Source organism: Acromyrmex echinatior, chromosome 18 (assembly GCF_024713525.1).
Source record: "Acromyrmex echinatior isolate Ae372 chromosome 18, ASM2471352v2, whole genome shotgun sequence".
Taxonomy (NCBI): Eukaryota; Metazoa; Arthropoda; class Insecta; order Hymenoptera; family Formicidae; genus Acromyrmex; species Acromyrmex echinatior.
In genome coordinates, this window is record NC_141869.1 from 73,813 (window position 1) to 98,103 (window position 24,291).

Consider the following 24,291-nt stretch of genomic DNA (forward strand, 5'->3'; position numbering starts at 1 on the left):
CTATTCCGCAGTCGTTTTCCGCATCATGTGATTTCACCCTTACTTCTAGAGACTTTAGTATAATACGTGCATAGTGGCGCTAGCAGCGGACCAGTTGATTGCACAGACTTCAGTCGATTCCGAGGTAACTGCCATTTTGTTGAATGCGAGAGGATGCCGTCAATCTCCTGTTTGTTTTACTTATTACTTATTTAGTGAATAAATTGATATAATTGTGGTACAATAGCTCGCAACATTTTGCCGGAATGACGCAGTTTTTACCGCCAAATTTGCTGGCGTTATTTTCGCCACGTGAACCGATTCCGTATTTGCCACCTGCTAGCAAACTTCCACATGAGAAGAAAAACGGTGGTTACACCGGCGTCGGGATCTTTCTCAAGTATTTTGAGGTAATAAAAATACATTATGTATTTCTTTCAAGAACATCGTATTTATTTTAATCCTTGTTTTACTTGATTAAAGTGATTTCCAGAATATACTTTACATTTTTATATACACATGTATTTACATTTTTGAAAATATTTTGTATCGCATTACAATATATTCCTTTAGCACTTCGTATCATGTTTATACATGTAAAGTGTTTCTTCATATTACGTATAAATAATTGCTTTTCATTCACATAGTTCACACTCTTTTACTGAAACTTTCTCTTAAGTATATGAGTTCAATTGATAAGTCATAACTCCAATATGGTAAGTTGAATGAAACCATCTTATTGTATCTGAAAATTGATGCGGATAATTATATAGAAATATCCCTATTTTAAGCAGATGTTTTTCTTTAAAATTATTATAATAAAGAAAAATGTTTTAGATGAAAATGAGATGGAGACTTTTTCATGTTTTGCTCATACTTTTTTCTCATTGAAAGTAAAAAAACAAGAAATACAAAAGTCACCTTCACTTTTTAAAATAAAATTATATAACTTTTTTTTCACATAATATGATTTCTTTAATTATTCTGCATATAAAAATATTAAAATAGAAGTATCAACAAATTGGAATATATAGTTTGTGAGATATTTCATATCAAATTTTTATCAAAATTATTTGTATCAAAATTTGAAAAAATGAAATATAATATATTTTATAAACTATTGATTTTTCAATAGCCTCACTTTTATACAAAAAATAATTAGAAAAATCATATTATATGAAAAAATTATATAATTTTCCTTTAAAAAGTAAAGATAACTTTTATATCTTTTTATTATTCTAAAATGTTATTCTGAAAAAAAATGTGAGTGAATTACATCTCTGTTTCACTTTTATCTGAGATTTTTTTGTATAATTAATAATTTTGAAGGAAATTAACTTCCTTTTTAAAATAAAATAGAATGTTCTATATATTGTCCATCTCATTTCTATATACAATAAGACAGTTTATCTATTTATGTATTTTTTTATCTTAAATTGCAAATTTAGAATTATTATTACATCATCATTAAGATGAGTTTTGTTTTTTTTTTTTGCTTTACTAATATTTTTGATGATAAAAAATATAGATATCTTATTATAGGATCCTAAAGATACTCCACCACCTGTGCGTGTAGAAACACGAGAAGAACGATTGGAGCGTAGACGAAGAGAACGTGCAGAGCAAGTTGCATATAAACTTGAACAAGAAATTGCAGTATGGGATCCAGCTGGCATTTCCAATGTTACAGCAGATCCTTTCAAGACTCTCTTTGTAGCTCGAATTGTAAGTATTATAATACTGATTAAATATAATAATGAAACTATAGAAACTATAATAGAATATATTTTCATATATATTTATTTCTTTTTTTTTACTTCTTACATTACTTCTTTCTTTTACAGAATTATGACACCTCAGAATCTAAACTGAGAAGAGAATTTGAAGTATATGGACCAGTAAAAAAGGTAAATCCGTAAACTTTTTCTAAAGATGAATTTTTTTTTACTAAAGTTTAATTGAAAAAAAAAATATAAGTAACAATATAAATAACAATATATATTTATTACCAAATTTTGCTTTTTATAGATTGTGGTAACACATAATACAATTAATGGCAAGCCTAGGGGATATGCTTTCATTGAGTATGAGCATGAAAGAGATATGCACTGTAAGTAGCAACGACTTAGAAAGGTAAAAAAAGAAATGTTACTTTTATCGCGAAGCTCAATGAGCCCCATATAGTCTGGAATTTCATCTTATTTAGCGTCACTTCCAGCTAGATATTATGGGGGCAGGGCTATAGTTAGGCTACTCATTTTCATTGGTACTTAAACTAGACTAGTACCATTTGGGAAGGGGGGTTCCCGCCATACGCACATCTATGCAGGAAAACCGTTCTGTAAATAAATATGGTAAAAGCAAAACGAACAAAAAAAAAATAAACGACGTGAACGTTTATTGGCTATCTTTGATTAATGCAGTTTTTATCTTGTTCTTGGTACAGCGTGGTGGCCGCTGCCGGCAACTAGTGCCATTCACTATTCCATGCAAAATCCCTGAACCTGCCTGATAAGATAGGTTTGTATGTGTGGTAAGATCCAACATACAACAACGTTTGTTAGCATCTACTTGCTTATCCTATTTATCGTGTCTGATTTTGTCGAGTAACACGCGATTTAAATCGGATTATAACAGATTATTGGGTGTCCGAGATGACACCCGCAAGGTTCTTTACGGGATTTTTTGACCCGGAATTTTGACACGTATATATATATATATATATATATATATATATATATATATACAAAATATATATATATATATACATATATACACATTTGGGCGACTTTTTTTCTCTGAAAACATGTCCCATTAAAACTGTTCATGGATTCATGGATCTAGGATTCATGATACTGTGTAAGCGGTTCGTAGAACATTATAGTTCATAAAATTTACGGTCATTAATATCTATGGATCCAAGAATCGCGTGAAAGTTAGCATTTTACATTGAAATTGGTGGGCCTTTAGGATGAAGGTTCAGGGACACATTACCATTTATATAAATGAGTGTAAAGAACATGTAGATCAGAATATTTTGTACAAATATTTCTAGTTTCGTAGACACGAATAGCAGGATATTTTATAATTGATACAATCACTGTAATTCTGTGGCTTGAAGGTAGAAAAATTAAGATGTTATATGTAAAGAGGCATTTATTTCTACCCTCATGTTATAGAATGGCATTAGTTCTTTTAGTACTATGATGCTAATATCCTATCCTAAAATAGGATGAATTTATATCCGACGGTACGTATTGTTATATAAATGAATTTATATAAAACGTGTAATTAGTCTACGCGCTTTTTCTAACAATTTTAGGGTAAGATTTTTGGATTTTACTTCTTTATTAGTTTTCGTATGCAGTAAACTTTTGAAATTAATTTTTGAAAATTCTATTACATGAAATATAGGGATTAAATTAATTCCTGAAAAACCGCGCTATAATCGACAGTAAAATATGCAATATATACATAATATTTGCTATTTGAATACTGAAAATAATCCATTGATAGATGTAAATTCAAAATTTGCATGAAAGTCAGAGATGGAGAGCAAAATATAAAATATGCGATAAGACTATTTGAATATTATCATAGTTCACGGATGTTCAATTTTTGTCTAATATTTGCTTTAAAAAAGCGATTTAAAATATAAAACAAGTCCTTGAACATATCAATTTCGATATGAAATACTAATTTCTCTTATTCGATATCAGTTTCTTATTTTACAATATCACTTGTTACGAAAATATAATCTCAAACAATGCATACGCAACATTTGCGGATTGTAGAATCGCTGGATCCTAATTTTCTGAATCATCAAAATGAATCTGGCCTTCGTGTTAATTCTAAAATTTTTTTATTTTAATCCTTAAAAACACTTTCGGGTATGGCATACCCAGGTCTTTTTATTTTCAAGATTAGAACTTTTTTGTTTTTGAAAGGTGGCTACCGTCTTGGGTCAGAAAATAAGCTTTATGCTAGTTTTATCTTTATATTCCATAAAACTTTAGATAATTTGCGATAAAAATTTCAAAAAATATTAGGCACTGAAAATTGCCATGAATATCACATACTCAAGTGTGGCATGTAAAATAATTGTTTTGCTGGTATAATATATTATAACGTAAGTTTTTTTTACTCCAGTGGCCTTGATCTTGATAAATGTCATCCAAGTCATGATTCTGAACAACATTTAAGAGATTTTAGTCGTCTGTCCTTGGATAATTAATGTTAATGCCGACGATACGATAACTTTCAAACCTTATAAATCGAAAAGTATTTAATGAAAAAATATTTCATTATATAATAATATTTTGAGAAGCTCTCAAGCTACAAGAATATGTAATGAAAAGTAGAAGGTTCCATTTAAAAAATTTAAAGTAACCTTGCTCTGACTTTGACAATGTCATCCAAGATCAAATACCATCTTATCAGTCTTGAAGTAAAAAAACTTTTGTCTGAAATATTTTTCCATTTAACGTAATGTTTCCGAGATATTTCAATGGATTTAAAACAAGACACCCTCTATGTGTGTATACGTGCGTGCGTTGTGTATGTGTATTTATGTAATATAATTACTTATTATAATAAACATTTTTTATGCAATGTTAATTCTAGAAATTTACGTATTTAGTTCATTTCATCGAAAAATAAGAATTTTTAAATAAAATGTGGTTCTTTTCAAAACTATTGTTTACTTTATAGTTTACAACTTTTTTATTAATAAGGATACGTACATTTGCTTAGTACCATTATATTTCTTATTGTCTGGCGTTTCGATTAAAAAAAAATTTGTTAAGGTATGTTCATTTTTATGAATGTTTGAGCAATCAAAGTTGGGTATGTCATTCCAAGTGTGATGTTTACGTTACAAAAAAGATCAAAGTGTTTTTAAGGATTATGGTATCCGAGAATATAAATATAGAATATCATAGGCTTTGATTTACAAAGTTGGATCTTTGGATCTCTATTGTTCAATATGCGACGCGCAAGAAATAACGATAAAGGACGTTTCCTCTCTCCCTTTTTCTCTCTCTCTCTCTTTCTTTCTCTCGAATCAGATAGATATCGAATTAGCGGAGCGAATAGGCAAATGTGCCTTTAACATTACGCTAAATACATATAACCTATTGCTAGGTCACTATAACATATCATAAGTACATATGAAATGCGCACGGTTTGATCGTAAGTAGAACGAAATAAAAGCGCACCAGGTAAATGCAATGTAAACCTCTTCGGAGATTGAACGAACAAACGAATGAACGTATGAAGACTGGGCATCTTCGCAATGAGTAATCTCCTCGCGAGTCTCTTACGAGTTCATTTCATGATTAGACCGTACCTCTAAGCTTTGTGTTAACTTCCGTACGTAAGTAGCCGCGGTAGGTATTTTTTGTATTTGCTATACTTTTTTGGATCTTAAACAAGTAGTTTTAAGCTGCTTTAAAATCTGAAGCATTTTTTGCTTCCGATCGTCGTCAGTTGCAGCTACGGCTTGTAACGCATCCTCGTTTTACATCGTAAAATGCAATTTAGGACATTAAATTGGATTTTGAGATTGTTATGTATTTTAGGACCTTTGGAGGAAATTATTTTAAAAAATTATTAATATTTCTTTAAAAAGAAAGGGAAAGTTTTAATACATTACTTGATGCAAACGATGATTGTGGTGTAATAAAGTACTGTTTTTTATTTATAAGTCTAATTCTCAAATTTATAAGAAAGCAATTAATTTCGATCGCCGACGAAGCGTTTCAACTTTTTTCTTTTAAAAACATTATTCCGTAAATTTCATGTCATATGGAAACAATCTTTCTTTTATATTGCAATTCGCAGAAGTACGTTACACTATTTTACGCTAATATCAGATATTTTATTAACTTTCATTTTACTTAGTAAAACGACACACGCCAACAAGCGGATATCCGTGTGATCGGCTGTAGCTTGTTATCTGCTGTGTATTATTATCTCGTTATTCCAACATCGGTTACAATATTCAACGATTTAAAGTCTGATCCTGCTGTGATAATTAGCATCAGCGATTCAGATGGAGATGTTTCCTCAGTACTTTAGCAAGTACTTTAGCAAGTACTTCTCGAGATATTTAGTGAGACAGCGTAATGTCAATCACTGACTTGAGATTTATGAATTTCTTTCAAGGTTTATCGTTCTTTGAAATGAGTACAATTCGCATTCTATTTTATCATGCAATATTACAGGCAAATTTAGTCGATCCTCTTCCTTTCTTCTTCTTACAATTCCTAATTAAATCTGAAATTTTTCTTTGAAAAAGGATCTACGGAACCGATGGTCCTTTAGATCTAATAGTATATTCAATTTGCAAATTAAAGTATCATGTATTTAAAAACATTTAATTCTAAAATTGATAAATCTATATTTACATTCTTTAAAATATAACTCAGATTTTCGAAATCATGGATATAGACTAAAAATTTTATAAGTTCAGATAGTTTGCGAATCCGAGAATCTATGTTCAGTTTCAATATGTTGGTTTTTTGCTCTTTTTTTTTTAAGTTCCGTAGATCTGAAAATTATTGGATCACATTATCTATAATTCAATACCACAGAATTTTAGAAGCTATCTCTTCGAAACTCTGAGTCTTGGAATGTATATTCGAAGACTTGAATTCGAGGATCAATGGCTTGGAGATATTATGAGAATCGTGGAATCTTTGTTTATTAAGAAACGATTCTCAAATAATACCCGATTCTAATACCCTGATAATTTAGGATCAATTTAGGATCTCGATATTGACCGATTCCAGGATTCGCAGTCTCAGGAATCATCCTGTTAGGTTTCTCGGAGTTCGCCCTTTCGTTGAGATGTAGACTTCGTAGATAATCATTTAGGCGCATGAATTCATTAGCGAACAGTAATTTCTAATCGGTATATTTTAGCTGCATATAAGCATGCGGATGGTAAGAAAATAGACGGCCGCAGAGTATTAGTCGACGTTGAGCGAGCGAGAACGGTGAAGGGTTGGCTGCCTCGAAGACTCGGCGGCGGCTTAGGTGGTACTCGTAGAGGTGGTCCTGACGTCAACATCAAACATTCAGGACGGGAAGATAATGAAAGAGAGCGGGAGCGATATCGCTTGGAACGTGAGAGAGAAACTTCGGGACGTGGCCTGGATAGAGACAGGTGAGTAGTAAGAAATAACGAGTAATAAGATGTAAAAGAAATTGTATATATTGTTACGTCCGGCTCGCGGAGATGTTCGCGCAAACGTGTTCACGCACTCCCGCCCGCAAAAATGAACAACACAGATATTATAAAAAGAACAAGAAGAATTTATTATGAAATGAACATAGGACACACATACGCAAAGCTCAGAGTACACAATCGATGAGAGAATAAGTGGATTGAGAGACACGTCCGAGCGCAGCGACGGTTCCAAATCTGCCGATCTTGTTAAATAACAGAGCCACGTATCGCTGGGCAACGCGACTTTCAGAACTTCACGAATGACGATCTACGATGTCGGCTCGGCACGAGCATAATACTGCCCCCCTTCTCTTAAATTGTTGTCTCGACAATTGATTCTTCCAAGAATGTTTGCCTCTTAAAGGAATTCGAAGCTCCCTCTTGACCAATTTCCTGCTCCCTACTGTGTTGCAACAGTTTTCTTGAGCTTTGGTCTCCTTGAGGTCCGACTTTCCTTTCGAGGTTTATTCTTGAGGCCTTTTTCCCTTCCGGGCAGGACCTCTTCAGTTTCTCCTCGGAGGGTAGCTACTCCTCCGTAGGACGAAATCCGCTCGAGCATCCCCCCGTTTTCATGAAGGGAATGCCAGGATCCTCTTGCCTCTTCTTTTGAGGCATTGTGCTCTTTTCTGGTTCTTTTCTTTTCGGAAAAGGGGGGGGGGACGAAAAAATGATGTACCGTAGTACTTCTGTCCCCAATCCTTTGGCATTTGCCCTCTGTTCCACGGAAAAACTACGGTTCAAAAACAGCGGGCGAAGCGATCTTCTTAAAAAAAATGTAGGCCGCACGGTTGAAGCTCATTCGTTGATAACTTCTGTGGAGGATAAGCCCGCTGGACTGGCTGTGAGGCATCCAAAACGATTTTACCGAAGCCCTCGAGGAGATCCTCTCCGTTCGAAACCGCGTTATGTATCGTGCGAACATAAACTCTGCAACTAAGAAAAAAAAATAACTCGTACACCATAAGATTACAATTCTTTTTAAGTGATAGGCTCCGATTTGTTAACTTTTTTAGCTCGTTTCTCCTAAACATCTTTCTAAATAAGGTACCATCCTACCCAAATGAACAACTTTATTTTTATGCTTGTTCGACTTGCAGATACAGTATACAACATTGCTAAGTCTTAATTAAAAAATATGGTCCTTCCCAATTGTTCTGCTTCTGAACTTGGGAGTTCTTTCCTTCTTTCTTCGGGGATTATATAACCACACTTTCTGTCCTTCCTCAAAATAGATTTGTCTGGCTTTAAGATTGTACCAGGTTTTTGTTCGTGAAGATTTGATATCTATTCATTTCCTTACTCTTTCATGAATTTCTTCCAGCTTCATTTTCACTTTTCCCAAGTAATCTTCCGGAGAACCTCTTCAGTTTTTGATAGATTACTGCGTAACAAATCAATCGATAAACAGAGATCTTGGGCAAAATAAACCTCCACTGGAGTCATTCCAGTAGTTTCGTCTTTAAATGATCTGTACGCCAGTAGATATAATGGAATCCTGATCCCAGTCTTTTTGATTTTCGGAGATGAATTTTGTCAAATAGTTCAAGATGGTTTGATGCTGACGTTCTTGACCTGTTCGTCTGTGTGTACAAAGCGGTTGTCCTCGTTTTCTTTATCCCTAGTAAGCGTGACAGTTCGCGAAAAATTTTCGATTAAAGTTTCTCTCAAATTCGACGGAACTCCAGCGATCGCAATACTTTCTACGCGAGCGCATTTGAAATCAGTGTCAATATCAGAAACTGATCCGAGAAAAATGCAATAAAAAATATTTTGTAAATTAAGTAATTTAAGAAAATCGACATCCAAAATACAATCATCATTTATTTCGGCTATTAACATTGGTATCTCAACACAGTATTTTGCAAATCGAACTTTTACTTTATAGTTTTGTATCTGATTGGAATTTGTTCTCCCGTGGGATATTTAACATTACAGTTGTCAATTATAATTTTCGATTTACACGATTCAACAAAATTACTATTTATAATTGAAATATCGGAGCCGTATCAATTCTAAAAAGACAAGATTTATCATTAACTTTGCTTTCATAACAAAAATCTTTCACGTTATTGTTAATTCTATTTTTCCTGAAAGAAACATTAGTTAATATATACAGTTATAAGGACAAAAATGAATACATTGATTATTAAAACATATTTTTTCATAGTTTATTTTTAATAGAATAAGAATATTTTCTGAAAGAATATAGATTAGCACAACAATTATCATAGCAAATACATGGCTTATCTTTAGTGTCACCAAAGCATAAGCCATTCAAGTGATAAATATTTTTCGAGAATTCTTTTATCGAGCTATTCTTTAGTCGAGCTTTTCCCATAAAGCTCAACTATTCCTTGTTTTCCGCTTTGGTCTGAACGGAGATGTGTTCCATATTCTCAACATTCTTTATTATTTATTTTTATTCCCCTCAAAATTCTTTGGAAATCTTTTAAATTTATTTCCATTAGAAAAAAAACTCGCGCAAGGGCGCACTTTAAAATGTCTGGTTTCAATTTTATGCATGCCTCCCCGCGAAGCAGCGCAGGAGGATCGAAACGACCGAATGCACGGATAATTCAGGATGATTCACAATATTTATGCAACCGGCGTCATTTATATAGAAGTTAATTAAGTTAATAGCGCTCACGACAGGATTTATACGATTGACAACGCTCGCGACAAGATTGGCATGCATAACGTCATTCGCGGCAACAACGGAACGACCATCGACGGAGGGTGGATTATTATTATAAACATTATTAGAAAGACTTAGCTGGTTTGCAGGAATTCCTCGCAGTTTTTCCTGAAACTGCGCAACCTTTGTATCCTGTTGTCGCAACGTCGCCATAAGTTCCTCCTGTCGTTGCTGCTATTGTGCGACCTCTGCATCTCGCTGTCGCAACGTCTCCGTAAATTCGGCTCTTGTATGACATTATTCCTCACGCAGCTATACCTCCTGTGGAACAGTTTGAAGCATCGATACGACGTAAAAAGCGGCTCGCTAAACTGTCGTTTCCTCCACCGTCATTGCTCCAATTCTCGTTATGCCGACCTTTCCTGCGGACTCTCCATTTGAGCTCTTTTCCTCGTAATGATCGGCGAATGAATCATTACACGATTTCGGACGAGCCCCCAAAATGTTATATTCGAGTGTCCAGCTCGCGGAGACGTTCGCGCGAACGCGTTCACGCACTCCCGCCCGCAGAAATGAACAACACGGATATTATAAAAGAACAAGAAGAGTTTATTATGAAATGAACACAGGACACACACATGCAAAGCTCAGAGCACACGATCGATGAGAGAATAAGCGGATCAAAAGACGTCCGAGTGCAGCGACAGCTCACGTCCAAATCTGTCGATCTTGTTAAATAACAGAACCACGTATCGCTGGGCAACGACTTTTAGGACTTCACGAGTGGCGATCTACAGTGTCGGCTCGGCACGGGCATAACAATATGTATGTGTGTGTGTGTGTGTGTGTGTGTGTGTGTGTGTGTGCGTGCGCGCGCGCGTATGTGTGTGTGTGAGTACACACACATATGATTACATATACATATATACATATATATATACATATATATATATATACAGATACAATATATATATATATATATATATATATATATATATATATATATATATATATACATATGATTGATTATTTCAGAGATCGTGACCGTTTAGATAGAGAACGTCGTAGATCACGCGATCGTAAGCGAAGGACTAGGAGTAGATCACGCGAACGCAGACGCAGACGAAGTCGCGACCGACTGCCGGATCCCGATATTGAAGAAATCGACCGTCCACGTGATAGAAGAGATCGTGATCGTGATCGCGATCGGGATCGCAAAAGACGGCGGTCACGAAGCAACGATCGCGATCGCGATAGGGATCGTAAGCGAGACAAACGGGATAGGGATCGTGATCGTAGGGACAGAAAGGATCGCAGTGATCGTCAGGATGAAGATACAAAAGAAATCCGTATTAAGGAAGAACCGTTGGATGGTAAATTTGAAAAAGAGATAAATTTCAACATACTTTTAAAATATCGACATATTTTAAAAAGAATGAATATCCAAATGTTAAATTATCTTCTAGATTATCCAGACTATAGCACTACATTTACGACGTCGGGCTCATATTTTACCGCAGTCAAGTACGAAGATGATAATGATCAGGAAGTGGAAGAGAAATACCGGATTCCGGAAGGTCGTTCCGATCCACCAGCATATAACAATTACGATTCCGTACAAGATTATTGATCTCAAATAGTACATATTTCTATCGTATCCCTTTTTCATAATAAGCCATCGCTTTATTTTATCGCATTGTCTTTATTGTTAATATAATATTGGTGATTTAGCTTTTTTAAGAGCGAATCAAGTTGAATGCTCTTTAACTATGAAGTTTTCGGACAATTATTATAAGTGTCATAAAAAAATTACACAAATTCTGTAAAATAATCGAATTTCTGCAGAACTTTCAAAATACATAAGAGTAAATAAAAAAGAAATAATTTATATTGCAAAAAAAAAGAGAAAATATATTTGCATCATCTAGTAAATTAAATTTTGATATAAGAAGCCGTTCAAAAAAATTGAATAACTGTATATACATTATACAATATACAAACGGCTGATAACAAATGAAAATTGTGTATTCGCTTTATCATTTCTAAAGGTGACTGTCATTAATTAAACTATTATGAGGAAATCACGAAAATTATACATGTGCAACCATTTATGTCAATTTGAAGAATACTTTGCCTTTTTTTTCCCTTTTTTCTTCATATCATTGATGAGAGTATATTTACAACAAAAAATTTTCGGCATATTTTAATTAATAGAGCAATTAATATATTGTAGCAGATTATGAAACCTCAAAAAATATGTACTCATAACTGATTAAATACTACATTGTTCAAAAAATAATTTAATTTAAGTATCGGCCATTTACATATATAATCGCGCGAATATAAAACACACTTTGACTTATGACTGCTACATGTATGTATTAATATGTCGGGTAAAAATAAAATACGAAATTAAATTGTTACACATGTTGTTTCTTGTTCTAAATGTTAGAAACTGTATCCGAGTATATCAATAGGTATATTAATTTCTAAATTTTAATTTAAAAGTTTGACTTTCAGGTATAATATGCAGCAAAAGCTAATTCGCGAAATAAAACGCAATTTTGATTTTATACCTAGATTGCTCTGCAATTCTAGTAATCGATTTGTATCAAGCTTGATCGCTTGATATACCAGAATGCCACGCAAGTGTCAAACGATTTCACAAGCAAAATAAAAGTACAATCGATTTAATACGATTTAATAAACAAAAAAATAATATTAATGAAGAAATAAAAATATTTCTTACCTATTTTTTCTCAAGTGATGATTTCTAATAAGAAATTATATTAATTACATACATTGCTATCGTGTATTAATTATTTAATAATCTAATATTTTTTAAAATTAGAAATATACATTAAAAATTTTTTGTTTCGCGCGAAATAAGATTATTTTTTCAACTCACTTATTTTTGATACTTTGAATACTTCTAAGTTTATTTATTTCCGATATAATATCCATACACATATCAATATGCTAAATTTAAGAGATTAAATATTAAGCGATAGATGAAGAGAAAGGGAAGGAGAGTCTGTCATTAATTGATACACAAATAATACTATTCCTTGAATTAATATTCGTTGCGAATTTTTTATCGTCTTGCTATATTTTTGTTAATTACTGCTCCATATGTGTGTGCTTACATTAGCAATTGCCTTCCGGAAATTCCAATCTTTCACGATTTTTCAATGTACTCCGAAATTACATCTTGATCTATCGCGTTCGTCATTTTAAAAAATCACAGTAAATTGTGCTCTTATCGATGTATTTTAATAATCTTTTTGATTATTCTCGACAGGATTGTCATCGTGATAGATTTTTTTTTGTTTAATAAATCTTCTTTACAGAGTGAATTTACTTCCTCGAATTTTTATATCTACGAGGACAATTTGTCATAAGAAATTTAAGATTAAATAATAATGAAATATAGAATATAGAGTTATATAATAATAAAATATATAATGTAAAAAATGAAAGTTATCAATAAGGTCGTTTTTGGACCACGTCATAATCACTTCAAACTGTGCTATTTTATTCCTCTCGATGAAACTCACCTATTAAAACCATTTGTTATCCAAGCAATTAAAAATCGAGGCACTCTTACATCACACATAGGATATCACGCATAATGTCTGCTTCATTTCACTCTATTATCTATGAGCTCCCACCATACTTTTCCAAAAACTACTCGTATGTACTGCATAAAATATGTCAAAGCAGTTATTTTATCCCTTTGAACATCGAGCTCTGTATTAATCAGTACATCTTATTTTGACCAAGTATGTATGTACCAATAATGTTATAAAAAATTGAATGATGAAACTATAGTTTAAAGTTGAGAATTCAGACATTGAAAATGATTAGAAAATGATATACAAAATGTGCTAGAAAATATTGGAGAGAAGTTACTTCTTACATTCTTCTTCTGTGTGCTTGAGAAATTTTAAAAATCGGTTCCATCTTATTTAATCAGATAAATCTTCGTCTTCCCCTGGTACAACTCAAATCGATGATACCAACAGTTACAGTTTTTGAAAATAATATTGAATTTTTGTAACTGTTAGAACAACTACTAAATAAACAATTAAAGGCAAGGAACGCTTAATACAAAGAGCTATGTTTGTATCTCTTAATTGAACTCCAAACCGGAATCAGCTCTGCTCCAAGCATGAAAAATAGTATAAAGCTAGTATTACAAGAATATAATATTATTTTTAAAAACTAACTATTGTATCATCGATTTGAGTTGTATCAGGGGAAAATGAAGATTTTGTCTGATTAGATAAGATGGGACTGATTTAAAAACCTGCCGATTTTTTAACTTTCACAAGCACACAGAATGTAAGAAATAGCTTCTCCATAATAAATATCACATTTTTTAAATGTCTTGAATTCTCTAAATTAACTTTAAATTACAGTTTCATCATTCAATTTTTTGCAACATTATTGCTTACATATTTGGTCAAAATAAAATGTATTGATTAATACAGAGCTCGATTTCAATGTGATAGCACATGATATTAATACTAAAAATTGCTGAAAATTGGTCTTCAATAATTTTTTACTCAAATACTATCAACTTTACAGAAAAACTACAAGAGACAAAAATTGTTTATCTTCTCATAGAACTTTGAGAATTTCTATAGAATTTTTTAATACTATATTTTCTCATGTTGTTAAAAATAAGAAAATTCAGTACTAAAAAATTGATAAAAAATTTTGAAAAAATTCTTAGAACTCTATATGAAAAAAATAAACAATTTTTGTCTTTTGCAGTTTTTCTGTAAAGTTGATAGATATTTGAGTAAAAAATTATTGAAGACAATTTTCGACAATTTTCGACAATCTCACAAATAAGAAATCAATTTAATAATTGAATATTAAAAGTAACAAGTGTTTGCAAAAAAAAATACATATTCTATAAATATTATTGATATGTTTATTCCATTTTTCTATCGAATATCTTCTATCGAATATATTGATGGAATGTATTAGAGAGTAAATAAGTAGATAGAATGTTTCGAGAGAGAAATAGTCCCGATGATTCCTAGAGATTCGGTAAGCGAACTGGGTTGATGTTTAGTATTCTGGTGGCGGAAACGATATCCACACAGAACAACGTGTAAGTTGATATAAGCATCGCGCCGATAGAGTTAGTCGAATGGACAAGAATGGTAAGATAGTTGATAGATAGTGAATATTATGCTTGTAAAGTCTACATTTTCATAGTTTCTATTATCTTGAAATTTATAATGTGCAAAGTAAAATAAAAATCGATATTAAGCATGCAGGATATTTATAAATCCTTTATCTAACGTGCATTATGCCAGGAAATCTTGTAAGATGTGTCATACGTGAGAGCGTTACTTTTTGAGAGCGTTGAAAATATGTAAAATAACTGAAGTTATTCATATTATTCTATCTCGAACATAAATCAAAGTGAAATGTACAATTTATGTTTCCGTGATTATAATTCAATAATTATAATTTAATAATTGATTAATAAATATAATTACGTGATTATCATGATCACAGATAAAAACACTAGTTTTAGTGGACAGAATGCACAGTATTATTTATTGAAAATTGATGAAAGCAAACTTGGATAAAATTTCGAAAACGATTTATTCCTGGTTGTTCGTCGGTTAGGTCAGCAAAGTCATGATTTCCACACGGGATTCCTCGTGGCAAAATATACATACATACATACATACATATATATATATATATTTTTTTTTTTTTTTCACTGTACATCGAGCATATACGCGTCATCGGGAATTTGTCATGGTATTATAATTAATAATTATAATTATTTATAACTAATTTGCAAATTGTTAATTTTTATATAAAATTTTTTTTTAAGACTCGATTACTAAATTACTTTTTCGATTTGTAAAATTTTATACTTTAAGACAAAAATTATCTTATTTTTTTCTTGAATTGTGATTATGTAATAAATGTAACGTTATCAAATGTGACTGTTAGGATTCATTAAATTATTTCTAGTTTCGAGATTAGTTTTTTAGCTAAGTTTTTCTTAACAGAAACGTGATAATGCGATTTGTAAATGCGATTCAGTGTGACAGGTGATTATGTGGAGAGAGAGAGAGAGAGAGAGAGAGAATTAGCCAACAATTTATTGTCTTTATATATATTATTATATTGTATGAATTTATGATAAGAGAGAGAAAGGAGAGGAATCAGGAAAGAGAAGGGAAGAAAGAACAAAAAAAAATCCGAAAATGGTTTTTCAGTAGATGTAATAAAATTATCATTGTAGAATCATATTTAGCGAAATTTGATTCAGAAGGCAAATGATAAATATTAGGTGTTGGAATTAATTCGTAGCGTTTTACAAGTGATGGGAAGTACTTTCATTAATGTATTTTTTAATGCTCATGTGAAATAAATAACATTCTTTCATTAAAAAACGCTACGAATTAATTCCAACACCTAATAATTTTCTAAAATTTTCACTTCAGCTATTTATATTTTCGAAATTCTTTCTATTTTATGTACAATTGGCTATAATTTTATACATACTTTGATACACCTCTTTTCAACGTTTTGTGTGGCAAAGAATGGCAGGGTCATGAGGACATATAACGGAGGTGTACGACGACCAGCAGCGCGGTTGGCGGTGGCGTTGCTTTGAGAGGAATTGAGAAAGGGAGGTTTGTTGGAAAAGGATAGCGAGTTGTAAGCGATGAAGCTGGGGGTAGAGTTAAGCAGGGAAAGAGGGTGAGCCGGCAGACCGGCAGGTAGCTGGAGGGTGAAGGGCGGAATGTGGGCGGCTGGCGTGCTCTCGACCGGGGGGTGGCGCGCACAGGAGGTGGCAGGCTCTGCTCTGGTGCGTCAGAGCCTGCAGTGAGCCCGGCAGTGAGGCGAAACGTTGGGCTCCGCGCGGGAGTCTCGTGGCCGCCCGTTTCTCTGAAGAGTCGGGGTGCCTTTTCCCACGAACCATAATTTACACGCCACGCTATTCCCTGTCGTTCACTTGCCTATTCACTTCCCTGTCTCCTATCCGCCCGAGTTTTTTTCCTTCAGGACCTCTTATCGGTTCGTCGCGAAATTTCACGCACTTTTACAGCTGTTTGCGGTAAAAGCGCGCCAAAATCGTACGGCATGCACGTACGATTTTCGGTAGGCAGCCCTTCTGAAGTAGTTCGGTATAGAAATATTGTGATTAGATCGTGCGATAATCATGGGATTGACAACATGTTTTTTTTGTGCTTTTTCGCGATGATAGGGTTGTCTCGCGGGAGTGCGGATACTCTCCTCCCCTCCCTGGGTAGCACGCGCTGGATGCTGCAAAACCGGCCGGAAAGACTTTAACGCTTTAATCGAACATCAAGCTGGTCATCGTTTGAAATCACTGTGATCATAAATGATTCTTTTTTGTTGTGCCAAGATATCATTAATTTGCGGATTGAAAGTCATAAGTGTGTGATTTTCCAGGATATATTTTTTTAAATCTCTATGTGCGAACGTCGACAAGAGTGCAAAAATTTTAATTTAATTAAGTTGTATTTAAGATATATATTATTTTAGAACGACAAATGTATTTTCGGAAACAATTTTAAAACTTAGCGACTATAAAACTTAAGTGAAATATTTAATTTGTAGATCGCGAGATATAATCGTTATCATCATTACATTGCATATACATATACAATATTAGATACATGTACGTACAGAATAATAAGTTAAATATTTTTTTTCGATCTATCACTATAATAGAGAATATCACTATAAATCACGAAGCTGAATGAAAAATATAAAAAATCTTCTTCGGATATTTTGTATAATGATCAAATGTGCGAGAAATGAATGATTTGAAATTCTTGTAGAAAATTCAATGCCAATGTTTTTGAAGAGCTTCTTGATAAAAGGAATTGAAAATCTGCCAGAATAGTATAGTGTCTTTGAGGTCGAAAGTTCACGAGGACTCCGATTGCGGCTGCTCATACGCGTGATTGATTCTGATGATTTCCAATTAACGATCTATCTAATTTTAATTATTCAATCATATTGAGCTTTACAAATCTTTCATACATGGAGATTACATTTTCTTATTTTAAATTAACTGATCTATTCCTTTTGACACATCCAAGTGCTTATATTCTAATTAGATGATGTTATGTTTTAATTTTAATACAAATATCTACGTTCTATTATTTTGATAGAATAGTAGTATTACTCGAAACTTATGATATTTGAAAACGCTTATAATTTATCCGATTATTAAATTTTAGTTTTGATTCAGTCATTATTTGATTTATTAAATTAACTTAATTATTCTATAAAATGAGTTAATATTTTTAAATAGATTTATTAAACGGATTTATTTTAATCAGATTAACATTGCTGTTGACATTATGAATTTCTCATAAAATTTCATCGAGTAATTATATAAGTTTTGACTAATATATATATTTTAATTCATCTAATTTCGTCCGAATAATAATAAGGAGATCGATTGATGACGATAGATCAAATCGTCTGCCAGACCTCATAGAATAACATAGGTTCGATGCGGAGAGATGCCGCGTGTGTTTCCCTTGTCCGCGAGCTCTCTCACGCACCGCCAATGCGGCTGAGATCGCGCGATCCCATTGGCTGCTCCCGTGCCGTGGTGTCGGCGATGGGTACATCCAGGTTCGACGCTCGTGTTCGACCAAAGTGGTGAGGTGTACGCGCGTAGATTCTCGCATTTCCTTGCGAGAAGCATTCAACCAGTTAGATCAGGTGATTGCGAGAAGAGGAAACGTGAGATTTTTTGATCGGGGAATACTTATCAAAAATTAGTTCAAGTAATTATTGATTATATTAATTATCGCGGTATGTGGTGTCAACAGTTTGTTAGATTGATTTGCGTACAGTTTATATTTTATTTTAAATTTATTTGTGCGAATGTGTGAGACTATGAGTTAGTGCGTTTAGCAAAAAAGACGAGCGTTTGTGAACTTATTGTAAATTTGCAAAGATTAAAAATCGTAGAAAAATACATTAGAAATACAAAATTTTACAATTAGATTTTAAATGTTTAAAAAAAAATTTTTGAAATCATCATTAGGAATCTAAGAGGCAGTATTTGAGAATAAAAATGTGAGAAAAATATTAAAATACTCAAAAGATTTCTTATTTAAATTCTTGAATGTAGAATTTAATAGGATAATATTTAACTGAATGCTTTAATAGAATGAATTTTAATAAAATGATTTTTAAATTTTTAAATAATTGATCACGTGGTATTATAATTTTGTATTAATATGAATCTTTCTCAGACCCACAAATCAATAATAAACTATCAATTGTTTGAATAATTAATTATTTGAATGATGTTCGAAACGAGACAAAATTGGTAATTAATCATTTTAATAAGTTATCAGTAATTGCAATAAAAACCATAATTAGTCCGTAAAAGTCATTATTAACGCTGGGTCAATTTATTGACTAATCAAGGCCACTCCTTTTCAAAATTAGTACTATATTTCTCTCTCACAAGTCCTGCGTACATGCCGGTCTTGTGCTGTATCTGGCTCTTGGCCAGTAAACGAAAGAATGTGTGAATTTGAGATGGGTTATTGGAAAAGATTCTGGGGTGAATTACAGAGTAAACATGGTGTTTCTTTAAAAGGAAAACGTGATTTGTGGCTAATTTATCGTGTAACTTGATTATTTTGCGGTTATGTGTAGCGAAATGCGATCTGATATCGAGCATTATCACGCCGGTTGAGGAAAAAGCAAATCCTTCGGCTGCTCGTGTCGTAAGAACGATGGGCCTTTCGGCCCTTCAACCACGTTCTGAAAACGGTGGAAAACGGGCGAAAGTGCAGTGTACGATATTCCTTCGAGTATCGCCGTCGTCGACTGCACCTGCAGGGGTGCATTGATCCGACGGTGAGGTGAGAAAGGGGCGGTAAAGGACGAAAGAGAAGGGCGACCGAGTCGCAGCGGTATCCTGGAATTTGCGCAAGACGTTGGTGAAATGCAGATCGTATCGGATTTATCCTGATTTTTTGGGATTGGTTCTTTTGTTAAATACTTAAATTTTGTGCTATGTTATATTTTCTATAGTAACACATAATACTATTAAGATATTCTCGCTTGATGATAACACCAATATGACTTTACCAAATAGTAATGCGTTTTTTTAATGAAAAATATTTGAAATTTTTATGATTTATATATATTTTTATGATTTATAAATATTTGATATTTTTAAGATATCAAAAATCTCAAGTAATATCAACTTTGTGAATTGGCACTTTCTCATTGATAAAATTATTACAATTGCATTATAAAATTTGTAAACATCATAATTAAAATGAAATAATAATTGATCAAGATTGATTGTGAAGCATTCAAAATATTAATCACATTTAAAAAATTTGCTTTAGTTGATTTTATTTATTTGAAAATCTTTTCAACACAAGCAAGGTCGCGATAAACTTCTACCCTTTAAATCATCAAACACATTACTTCTGCATTATATGTCAATGGTCAATTTATCGTACTCCTTACGCTAGAATTCTCCTATATTTCTCTCTCTCTCTCTCTCTCTCTCTCTCTCTCTCTCTGTGTGTGTGTGTGTGTGTGTGTGTAGCGCGCGCGTGCGCACGCGCGCGTATGTGTGTATGTGGTTAGCTTCGTTTTTCCTTTCTAGTACAAAGTCTTACCATCGCAAACTTGAAAGTTTTGCCACAATCGCGTCGGTTGATGAGCTGGCGAAAATATGTCTCTAGTAACAAAAGATGTTTAGCAGAGCGACTTATCTCTAACGAAGCCTTGGCCATTACTACACCAATTTCCAGATATTTTTAAGAGGATCAATAATGGACTGTTTGCGGTTCTTATGCATCTGGCACGCGCGCGCCAGCCACATGCAAGCGTTATGGGCATTTTTTTTTCATCTTTTTGCCTCTTTGAAGCGTTCGAGCCTTTGAAGCACGCCTCTTTTAACTGCTTAGAGTCTATGAAAAATATGTAACTATTATGTTCATTGCGTGTGTATTTGAACTTTCAGCAGTTGATTAGTTATATAGATTTTCATTTTTTTATCTTTTATGTTTTGAAATCTTTTACTTAAAAAATTTTTTACCATTATTGATTGCACTTTTTTTGTTCAGAAATAAATGTATCATATTTTTTCTTAAATTGGTTTTTTTCTCCATTCTCGTACTGAATTAATCTATTCAATGCTGACTATATACACGCATCATAATCAGCATCAGATATTTTTTATGAGGAATATTTCACTTGTATTTTAACTAATTTAATTAAGACTACAAACAGTAATCTCGAAAATTGTCTCATGAATCTTCTTTGCATTGGACGACTGGCGCGTGACGTTTCTTGAGAGAATGAAAGTAATTTCATTTTTCCCTCTGTTGCAACCGTTTTTTCCGGCTTAGCCTCGTTATTCCGCGATAGCACCTTTATTAATAGCGCGTTGCAACAGAAACTAAATATCCCATGTCGTTGAATAAACATTTATTTTTCGCACTTTCCATGGTTTTTTAATAAGTGGCTATCAAGTACGCTAAGTCAAACTGTTTTGAAAAAAAAACTTGTCTACAAATATTGTATATCTTTATGAATTTTTCATTAAAAATTATATTAAGTTAAAAACTAAAAATTATAATTTATAGTTTTGGAACATCATACCTAATATTTATTTGTTAGATAGTCAAATTAATTATCGAAAATGAAAGGAATTATTTTAAATTAAAGAACTGAAAATCTATTAATTAGATTGTTCTATTGATCTATTGATTAGATTGTGTAATTATAAATGCTGTGGCAGAATATGTTTTAACAGCTATATATGTAATTACGAAGCTTTAAAAAGTAATCTTATAAGGACTCTCTTGTAATCCTCTTTTGTATTAAGATAGGATAGAAAGAATTTTCTTTTCTGAAAGAAGAAAAAATTAATTCTTTGTTTCATTTCGAATAGTCAAGATTTTTTTCGAGATTGAATTGTTATTTTCACGATGCTCTTATTTAACTTTAAAAGTACAACTAAAAATACGACGCTCGGGAGCACCTCGGGGTTAGAGTTTTATTTTAATTTAAAGTTTAGTATCAGGAAGAGAAAATATTGTAAATGTTATTTTAATTTAAAATTTAGTATCAGGAGAAGAAAATATTGTAAATGTATATAATTTTGTTTAGAGCTGTTATTATAAATCATTATTATAAGTCATTGAAAAATATTTCATCAATATAAGTAGTACACTGATTTTCAATGACAAGCAATACAATAATTTTCAGTAACAATAATCTATGGGCCGTGATAAAAGTAATTGTTCAAAATTTAAAATATAAATAAAATTTAACGTAAAATTGTTTGAATAAATTTATTGTACATTCTATTATGATGGCTATGTGACGCATTACTCTGTACGTGATTGATCGAAATTCAATCGATCAGTACTTAAAGAGAACCAATCCCATGAAAAGAATTCTTTTTCTTCGCAAAGTTTAACGGATCTTGACCATTGCTGTTACTAAATTCGCCAATCTCCTTTGTTCAGCCAGTGATTTAACGTTCATCAGAAGGAAGAAAAAACATCGAAGAATAATTGATCAAGAAGTGACGAAAACGACAGTGACGTCTTGAACGTCGCTGTGAAATCAACCGTTAGAAGCGAGGGAAACGCGAGTGCAAGTGCACAACAGGACGGTGGTGGTGTTCAGGCAGGGAGTGCGGGGCCGGCAAAGCCTTGTGACGAAAACGAAGGATTAGATGGTGGAGGTGCTCGGAGGCCGGGCTAGGGAGCCTACGGGGCCGCACAGGGCACCTCGCACCTACCCAGGGCTAGTGCAGCTGCAGGTGCGCCGTGTGGGCCCCCGCAAGAACATAAAGGTCACCTCTGTGACCCAGAAAGACTCGAAGAGTCGCGGAATTTGTGTTGAGACGAGCTCTGAAAAGGGCCAGGTACGTCCCAAGCTCATCGCGCGGTACGTACAAGGCGCAAAGAACGAGAAACTCCCGTCGGAAAAGATTGATCCGACGGGACAAGACGAAACGGAGAAGGAGGACGTTAGTCCTAGTGGACGGCCGTTCGCGGCCAGATTCAAGTACAAGTCGGAGCCCGATCCGGGCTCCTGTATAAGAAGCGAGGCTGGCGAGCGCAATGTGGCAGAGCGGTGGCATGGGCACCCATGCGGCCAACAACCCATGGATGAAGTTAATGGGCATCGTCCACAAAGAACGGAGACATCACGACTCGGGGTCCACCGCCGCCGCTGCCGCTTCTGGAGTGCAGGGTTCAGCGACCACCGGCAGCAACGATCGGACGCTCAACCAGTGAGTGTATTCAACCTTAAAAAATCTCTTCATAAATGTAGATTTTATTTTATTATTTAAAATATAATTGTTCAGTATAAATTGTTATTGTATATGTATATACATATATTTATATGCATATATAAGAAAATTTTATATATATGGATAATATATATAAATATATATATATACACACACAATTCTTTTTCTTTCTTTCTGTATATGTGTATATACAGGATGTTCCATTTTAATCGATCACCTCAAATATCTCTTGAACAGTACATTTTAAAGAAAAATGTTTCAGACAAAAGTTTTGGGACTTTGAGGGGTACATAAGATGGTGCTATTAGTTTAACCTTGAGTGGCATCAAGGTGGCGTCAAGGTCAGAGCAAGGTCACCTTGAATTTTTTAAACAGAACCCCCCTCATTTTATATTACGTATTCTTGTAGCTTACTTCGAGACCTTTCCAAAATACTATAATTAAGTTTATTTTCATTAAGTACTTTTCGAGTTATAAGGCTTGCAAGTTACAGCACTGCCGGCATTAGCATTACCCAAGGTGTCCGATCGACGGCTAAAATCTCTTGAATGTTGTTCAGGATCATGACCTGGATAATATTTGTCAAGATCAGAGTCATTGCAGATTGTTCCTCTTATTTTTATTTTTGCACTAAAAATTCATTTCCACGTAAAAATGAAAAAAGAGGTACAACCAATGACTTTGAACTTGATAAATATCAGAATATAATCCTGAACAACATTTAAAAGGTTTTAACCGTCGATCAGGCACTTTGCGTAATGCTAATGCATGCAGTGCTGTAACTTCCAAGTCTTATAATTTGAAAAGTACTTAATGAAAATGAACTTAATTACAGTGTTTTGGAAAGCTCTCGAGGTAAGTTACAAGAATACGTAATGAAAAATGGAGAGTTCCGTTTAAAAAATTCAAAGTAACCTTGCCCTGATCTTGACGCCACCTAAAATCAAATCAATGACATCATCTTATGTCTACCTCAAAGTCCCAAAACTTTTGCCTGAAACATTTTTCCTTAAAATGCACTGTTCAAGAAATATTTGAGGTGATCGATTAAAATGGGACACCCTGTAATTTAAATTAAATGCCGATGAAATGTTATTTGAGCAT

The 24,291-nt window shown here is 33.3% G+C and overlaps 2 protein-coding genes and 1 long non-coding RNA gene across 10 annotated transcripts in view; 2 read left to right on the plus strand and 1 right to left on the minus strand.

Annotated features, from left to right (window-relative positions):
• The first annotated feature begins 33 nt into the window (after positions 1-33).
• snRNP-U1-70K (small ribonucleoprotein particle U1 subunit 70K) lies at positions 34-11,755 on the plus strand. Of its 2 annotated transcripts, XM_087415585.1 has the most exons (8): positions 34-124; positions 227-389; positions 1,522-1,704; positions 1,824-1,886; positions 2,008-2,089; positions 6,904-7,147; positions 10,881-11,218; positions 11,312-11,755. In XM_087415585.1, the coding sequence occupies exons 2-8, from the start codon at positions 246-248 to the stop codon at positions 11,473-11,475; spliced, it is 1,218 nt and encodes a 405-aa protein (XP_087271711.1). In that variant the 5' UTR covers positions 34-124; positions 227-245; the 3' UTR covers positions 11,476-11,755. The 2 variants fall into 2 exon arrangements, with proteins under 2 accessions (XP_087271711.1, XP_087271710.1); XM_087415584.1 differs by having other exon boundaries at positions 89-389.
• Positions 7,276-10,808, minus strand: LOC147906727 (uncharacterized). The gene is made up of 2 exons (XR_015548127.1): positions 10,263-10,808; positions 7,276-10,166 (listed from the first exon to the last, which is right to left on the minus strand). It is a non-coding gene; the product is annotated as an uncharacterized LOC147906727 (long non-coding RNA).
• Positions 11,756-19,547: 7,792 nt separating the features above from the next.
• Positions 19,548-24,291, plus strand: part of shaker (potassium voltage-gated channel protein Shaker) — a 120,780-nt gene continuing 116,036 nt past the window's right edge. For all 7 annotated transcript variants that reach the window (XR_015548122.1, XR_015548121.1, XM_087415559.1 and 4 more), the window contains exons 1-2: positions 19,548-19,830; positions 22,391-23,166. Coding sequence is in view for 5 of the 7 variants with exons in the window: in XM_087415559.1 (XP_087271685.1) it covers positions 22,603-23,166 (564 nt within the window). In the remaining 2 variants the exon portion in view is untranslated. The remainder of the gene's footprint in view (positions 19,831-22,390; positions 23,167-24,291) is intronic.

Coding starts and splice junctions, on each gene's coding strand:
- snRNP-U1-70K (XM_087415585.1), top strand. CDS start 246: ATGACGCAGTTTTTACCGCCAAATTTGCTGGCGTTATTTTCGCCACGT. Junction 390..1,521: donor TCTTTCTCAAGTATTTTGAG/GTAATAAAAATA, acceptor ATCTTATTATAG/GATCCTAAAGATACTCCACC. Junction 7,148..10,880: donor CGTGGCCTGGATAGAGACAG/GTGAGTAGTAAG, acceptor TGATTATTTCAG/AGATCGTGACCGTTTAGATA.